Below are 7,184 nucleotides of genomic sequence, written 5' to 3'. Positions count from 1 at the left end.
GAAATCCAGAGATTCAGTCTGAGTCCTGACTTTTCCAATAAATTCCATGAGGACCACAGCTTCCTCATCATGAAAATGGGGGGCAGGGGATGATTTATTAAATGTATTTCATATCTCAGTGTTTGGTAAGTCTCTGAGAACGGCAGAGGGGCCCTTTAGGAGAAGGGAGATGGCAAATGAGGGCAGAGAGAGGGGGGACACAGTCACAAAGGGAGGAGGGGACAACAAAAAAGGCCATGTCACAGAGAGGGAGGAAAAATGTCAGCAGATACATCAGGACTCCTGAGATATTTGGGATCAGAGAAGAGACATTAGGCGCTTGAATTGGTCTGCTCCTTCCTTTTCCACCCCGCATCAGAGACAGCACCCAGCTGGGCCTTATATAAGTGGGTTTTGAGCAGCACTAGTCTCAAGATCCTTGCTCTTCCCTGTAAGCCCCAGTTAAAGCTTCGGTCCAGCTGTCCTGGCCAAGGGCACTTGGACTAAAGACTGGGACTGTTTACAGCTTTATCCAACTAGTGTGCTCCTGGCAAGATTGCTGGCTGCCATGAAGCCCTGCCTCATCTTAACTCTCCTGAGCATAGCTGGTGAGCAGCTGGCCTTGGCCTCCTGGAGAGGGATAGGGTGGTGCAGGGGAGGGTGGGGTGGTCAGAAGGGGAAGCAGGCAGCCACAACTGAAGAGACAGGAAGGGGTGGGCATTTCCTTCAATTCACTGTTGAAGGAAACAAAGGGAACCACTCCCTCTGCCTGACTTACCCCATCAGGGTACTCTCACAGTCCCTCTGAGGCCTGTGGGCATGGTGGGATAAGTCACTGTAGTGCTCTACTCTCTCCTGAGACTCGAGTGTGTGATTCTTTAGACTGCCACTTTTCCTGCCCAGCCATGTTGCCCTCTGTCTGGGCAGGTGGACCCAGAGGAGTAGGCAGGGAAGGCAGGTAGGCTGCATGCACTAGAAGCCTATGGCCCTGCCCCAAGCCTTTCCATCCCTCTCACTGCCAAAGTCAGGTGGTATGTAATTATGACTTCCATGCTTAGTTGGCAAAAGTTAATTAAAAATACTGTTTTGAAAGAAATAATGGTTTGAAAGGAATAATTCCTTATCCACCCCCCCCATTTTTGTAATATACCACACTGCCAATCAGGGTTTCTGATCGGCTCATGAGTTAGTTACACAGAATTTTAATATATTTCCACCTCAAGCAAAGACATGTGTCAATGTCCCTAACCTATATACCATCGGTGACATGTTCCCTCAGATTTTTAAAAAGATGTTTAAAATAATTTGAAGTCCCTGGTATTATCTTTAAAAACCTTAGGTCAGAAAAAACTACCCTCGCCAACTCTTGCCTCTCATCCTGTTTGACTCTCTTTCCACCTGTGACCCCACCAATTCTTTAGGAGTTGTTCTGGCCAGAGACTCTAAAGATGATGACTTGAACTTACCAGAAGATTTTACTATTCCTTACATGGTCTATCTGCAGTCCAGCTCAGAACCCTGTGTGGGATCTCTCATTCACCCTGAATGGGTACTGACGGCTGCCCACTGCCCCTTACCGTAAGTATCCCTTTGTTCCTGGGAGCTGGGAGGGATTTGTTTAAACAAAAGCAGATCTGGTGGGGCATCCCAGCAAGTCTTAATTACATCCTAAGAGAACTAGAAGACCAGGGAAGAGAAAGGATCTCCTTCCCAATAGGGAAAATTTGGGTGGTTTAAGAGGAGATCGATAGGAAGGTGTCAGGAGAACTTTCATGGAGAATAAATAATACTCATTCATTCAACATATTATTGGGCATTTACTATGTGCTAGGAACTGTTTAATGCACTGAGAAAAGAGCAAGGGAACAAGATGAAAATAAATTTTCTCTCCTGAAGCTTACATTCCAGTAGAGGACATAGGCCAAAACAAATAAACACCCAAAAATAAAACACCAAAAGAGTGGCAAGCTGTAACATACAGGAAAGAAACCAGAGGTCTGCTTTAGTTAGGCTGGTCATGTCAGGCCTCTTTCAAGAGATGAGACCAACAGGAAGAGGAGGAGGCAGCTGAAGGCATAAAGCCTGGGGAACATTCCAGGAAGAGGGGACAGGGTACATAGAGTCCCTGAAGTAGTGAAGGTATTAGGTCAATTCGAGACCAATGTGGACTGTAGTGAATAGGAGAATGGCCACAGTTGAGGGGAAGAGTCAGGCAGAAGCCACAGGAAGCAGGGAGCAGGAGAAGCATAAGGGAGCACTGCACAAAATCCTGCTCTCCCTCATAGATCTGCCTCCCTGCCGTGACTGCATAAGAATGTGCTGTGGGACTGGGACCTAGTCACAGTTTTAGGAGCCTACAAGGCTCATTTCAAACTCAGAGCTCTCAGCCACCTGGTCATTAAAGACAATTTATTCAAGCACAGATGGACCCCCTGCTCTGCACATGATAAGACATACAAAGGAAAGATAGTTCATCCCCTCCAAGAATGGGAGTTGGAAAACTTGATGTTCTTTTCTCAGCCAGATCTAGTGCATGAACTGTTTTTGGTAGGAAATGGTGCTTGTATCCATGGCATGACTGGACTCCTGGTGATGGAGTGGGTGTGTCTGAATGTGTCCAGGAAATATAATAGAAAATCATAATGGGAGCCCTGATAGGCTAAGAGCCTTGGGGATCAATGATAAAGAAGGTAGCACATTGTAAATATAGTGACATGGGCTTGAGAGGAGCTAGGAGGGACCTAAGAATATCCAGAAATGAAGGGTATGATATACTTGCTCAAGTGCTGTTTGAAGACAACGTGGTGTAGGCATATCTCTATTATCTGCCTGGTTAGATTTTCCAATTCTTAGTAACAATAATAAAAGTAGACTGTAACAGTGTGCTCTAGGTGGCAGATACATGTCAGATTTTACCTATATACCAACCCTAGACCCTAATACAACAAGCCCGTAAACTACTAGTACAATCTGTCAAACCAAAGCAGGTCACTTCTGTTCTCAGGTATGAGAGAGAAAATGAAGACGATTGGGGAGGTCACTTCTGACCTTTGTTGCCATTCTGACATTCTGTGACCTGCTCTTTCTCACCTCCCTGCTCTCTTTCTTCCAAAGGGTTAAAATCCGACTGGGAGTTTATCAACCCAGCATCAGAAATAAGAAAGAGCAGATAAGGAATTACTCACTGATTATCCCCGCCCCTGAGTTCAAGGCACAGTCACTGGAGAATGACCTGATGCTGATAAAACTCTCCAAGGCTGCTGTACTCAACTCCCATGTGGGGACCATAGCCATATCTATGGAGCCCTTGACATTTAATGATTCCTGCTTTATCCCAACCTGGACTTGGAATGAATACAAAAACCGTAAGTGTTTGACTCTTTGTTCTTCATCCTGAGGAGGTTTTGGAGCTGGGGAAAAAATATGGAGGGATATACCTGAAGGGAATGGTTGCCATGAGGTAATGTTCTTGAACCTACAGTGATTATTTCCAGGACCTTATCCTACCAAGATTGGAAGCCAAGGGATATCACTCAGAGACTGATACAGGGCAGCCAATCTGACACCAATGAATGGACCAGGCAGCACCTCTCCTATCTCTAGAATATTCAAGACCAGAGTCCAGGGAACTGAATTCAGATAATGATGGAGGAACTAAGAGTCCTCACTCTAAAAACAGTATCAAGGCATCCTGTGGGAGGCTGGCTACTATCTCACTGACAGCTGCTAAAAGTCCACCAAATAATTCATCCAACAGCAGTGGGAAAAACAAAAACAGAACATATGGTGAGGTGACAGAGGACACTTCCCATCCCCTGCCACAGACAACCCAACCTATGTTGATGGTGATTCACTCAAGTGGACCCTGAGAGATGAGTGTAGCTGAGGGAGCTCTTCCCATCCAAGAGTGCAACTCTTACACCTACTGCTTCACCCAAGAGTTTCCCCTCAGAGGTGGACACCAGGGCATGCACAGGGGAGTTGATTATGACATACTGTTGGTGTCTCTCTGGCCTGAGTGACCTCTGAGAAAAATTGCCACAGACCCTGTTGCAGGCACGCATGCCTCCAGCCTCTGAGCTCTGTTGGCATGGGCAGAGAACATCTGGTCTACTTACTCTGAGCATGTTTTAGCAAGGGCACTTCATGAAGAAAGTTGTTTTCTTACTCATTTGTTGGTCGTTGGTGGGTCTTTACTTCATGTGGCTGCTAATAAACCATTATACTCTCTTTAGGGATTGTCAAAGGATGATGGGGCAACCACTCAATATCTGAAATGAAATGATAAAGCTAAATTTATTAATGATTATAATAAGGGAGAACAAACCTGAGCAGATACCAGTCTTACTGAGCAGAGCAGAGTACTGGACCTAGATAGGGATTGGGGGAAGCTTTTGGTACAGAGATTGGAGGACTTTCAGAGGCTTAAGGGGGCTGACATCTGTAGGGGCATGGTTGTTGTTCATTGCTTGGCACTTTGAGGCATGTTTATTGCAGGGGGTCTGATTGGCTGACTTTAAAAAGTGACATTGATTATCTTGATGAAGTTGTGTTCACTGAGGCAACTGTCATGACATTAATCAGGTTTAAACCCTGCACTGATGGCCACAGAACAATCCATCTGTCCCATAAAAACAATACAAAGTGGAAACTTTTATATTCTCAGGACTTGGCAACTTGATTTTTAATTCAGAAGCAACATTTCTGGAAATCTAAGTGAATATATTTTCTGAACAAATCAAAGTTTATGATTTTTATCCTTGACTTTCAAATCTTATTCAAAGTAATTGCAAAAGTAATTTATTACATACTGTTTGAAAACAAAATAAAACCATACAAAGGTTTTGTCGCATGGGTTCTGCATGTCAGAATCATAGTGACAAACTAATTCTGTAAGCTCTTTGGTGCAAGGGTTTGGATATTTATTAGGAATTCATTATTTCAAGTGCTTAGTTACTTTCACCTCCTTATTCTACACATTTCAACTCCCATAAAAACTTAAAACTGAACATAATTCCCCTCTATCTTTTCTGACTTGACACTTTCTGTTTTAGGACATTAGGTTGGATACACTATCAGAAAAATCCTGCTCTGTAAGTAACACTTAGGGTTAGTTTGAACAATCTCTAATCAGTTTTTTGTTTCCTTCCTCCTTGTCACTCCCCACCAGATATTAGAATTATATAATACCTTGGTTAGAATCCTTGCATTCTGAGGTTAACAGTAGAGTAACAATTGCAATGAGGGAGACGAGCACTCTGACTTCTTCGGGGGAAATATGTATGTATACTTATGCATACACATACACACACTTATAAATAATCCATTTATAAACAATCTATTTCATTAAAAAAGCAGCTTTGGACACATTAAAAATAGTTTTCTCCCTTTATGATGTAAAGAAGTTGGGCACCTGGGTGGCTCAGTCCTTAAGCATCTGCCTTTGGCTCAGGTCATGATCCTGGAGTCCCAGGTTCAAGTCCCACATTGGGCTCCCTGCTCAGCAGGGAGTCTGCTTCTCCATCCGACCCTCACCCCATTTGTGCTCTCTTTCTCTCTCTCTCAAATGAATAAATAAAATCTTTTAAAAAAAAGTTTAAATGTAAAGAAGTTGAAGTAGGTGCCAAATATAAAGGCTTCTTAGGGACAATGGCTTTGTGTCTGTCTGTTTTCATGGCCGTTTATAATCTTCTGGCAGGTTTTCAAAGGTTTCTAAATTAGGCAGAGGAGAGGGAGAATGACAGATCTGATGTCTGATATAAGAATGTCATGTTCTGAATCTGCTGCTCCAACGTAGATACTGAATGAGAATCCCAAATAGGATGGAATGTGTTTACAAAGTAGGGAGCCATCACAGAAATATGTGTGACAAACAGATTAACTGTGGACTTCATTTGTCTTTTTTTCCCCACAGTTAGTGACCCTGACATCCTGACTTGGATAAACCAACCTTCTCATCCCTTTGATGACTGCAGGAATATGGCAGGACAGAGAATGGCAGTGCACATCATGTGTGTGGGACAACCTTTAAACATCATATCTAAAGCTAAGGTATCTTTCCTTTCTTCAGATAGAAAGATAGAAGGGGTCCATGAAGAGGAGAGGTGATTGTGGAAAATCAAATGGTGCTCATCCAAAAGGCCTGGAGTCCCTCTCTTCTCCCTCCTGGTCTTTTGGGTTGGTCATTAATTCCTGTTACTTAATTTTACAGTTCTGGGTAGAACTATTTGTCCTTTCTCCTCCTGTTTGCATTCAGGTTGGGCTCAAGCTTGAACCAAGAGAGGTGAGATCTAGGTGGATGTGAAGACAGGGTTGTTACCTTTCAAGAAAAATGAGTCTAGTCCTTTAGATGCCTCTGAGACTATAGTATGCCACGTCTTGGGATTTATTCTTTTTCCATGAGGACAAAACAACATTGACATCCTGTTCCCTCTCTCTGGTAGGAAGTCTCAGCTGCTCCAGCCATCTGCAATGGGAGGCTGCATGGAATCTTGTCCTGGGACAAAGGAAGTGTCACCCTGGGAAGTGAAGGGTTCTTCACAGAAGTTCATCACTATGCAAGATGGATCATGAAAACTATTAATACCCACTGAGGCACTCCATTCCTCTGTCCCCCAGGGCAACATCTTCATGATTTCTATACTGAATTCACAACTCTCTTGATCTTTCTTTTCTTGGACATAATCCAAATAGAAAACATTCAGTAAAAAAAATGACATGAAGAACTCATGCTGTGACCCCTGATCTCTTTATACATTAACTGCAAGCATGATGAGAAACATTGCAACATACCCGCCATGTATTCATTCCTTTCAAAAAGTATTGAGCTATCAGCTGCTTAGCAGACTTTGCATATGCTAGGGATACATGAGAGAATATGACCTATGCTTGGCTATCAAGCAGCCAATTATAACACCTTATAACTATTGTTAAAATGGAGATGAGAAATAAGTTTCAGGAGAGCAGAGAAAAAAACATTCCAGGTGTCAGAGTCAGGGGACATTTCACCAAATAGGCAGACAAATTAGAGGAGAATATTGTAAATCTGAGAGAACAGTTAAGTAAAAGTCAGAAAAGATAAAAATGTGGCATGTTCTGGAAAATATACCTAAATAAATAATACTGGGGTGCCTGGGTGGTTCAGTTGGTTGGGCGACTGCTTTCGGCTCAGGTCATGATCCCGAAGTCCTGGGATCGAGTCCCGC

At 43.3% G+C, this 7,184-nt stretch overlaps 1 protein-coding gene across 1 annotated transcript; it reads left to right on the top strand.

Moving 5' to 3' along the window:
* The first annotated feature begins 305 nt into the window (after window positions 1-305).
* Window positions 306-6,708, top strand: LOC113911613 (probable inactive serine protease 58). The gene is made up of 5 exons (XM_027574383.1): window positions 306-587; window positions 1,401-1,557; window positions 3,094-3,344; window positions 5,894-6,030; window positions 6,423-6,708. Exons 1-5 carry the CDS (start codon window positions 548-550, stop codon window positions 6,570-6,572), a joined length of 735 nt encoding a protein of 244 aa, XP_027430184.1. The 5' UTR covers window positions 306-547; the 3' UTR covers window positions 6,573-6,708.
* Window positions 6,709-7,184: the final 476 nt, after the last annotated feature.

The sequence above is a fragment of the Zalophus californianus genome, chromosome 12 (genome assembly GCF_009762305.2).
Source record: "Zalophus californianus isolate mZalCal1 chromosome 12, mZalCal1.pri.v2, whole genome shotgun sequence".
In the NCBI taxonomy this organism is placed as follows: Eukaryota; Metazoa; Chordata; class Mammalia; order Carnivora; family Otariidae; genus Zalophus; species Zalophus californianus.
The sequence above is the reverse complement of the archived record's forward strand: the minus strand, read 5'-3'. Positions and strand labels throughout refer to the sequence as shown.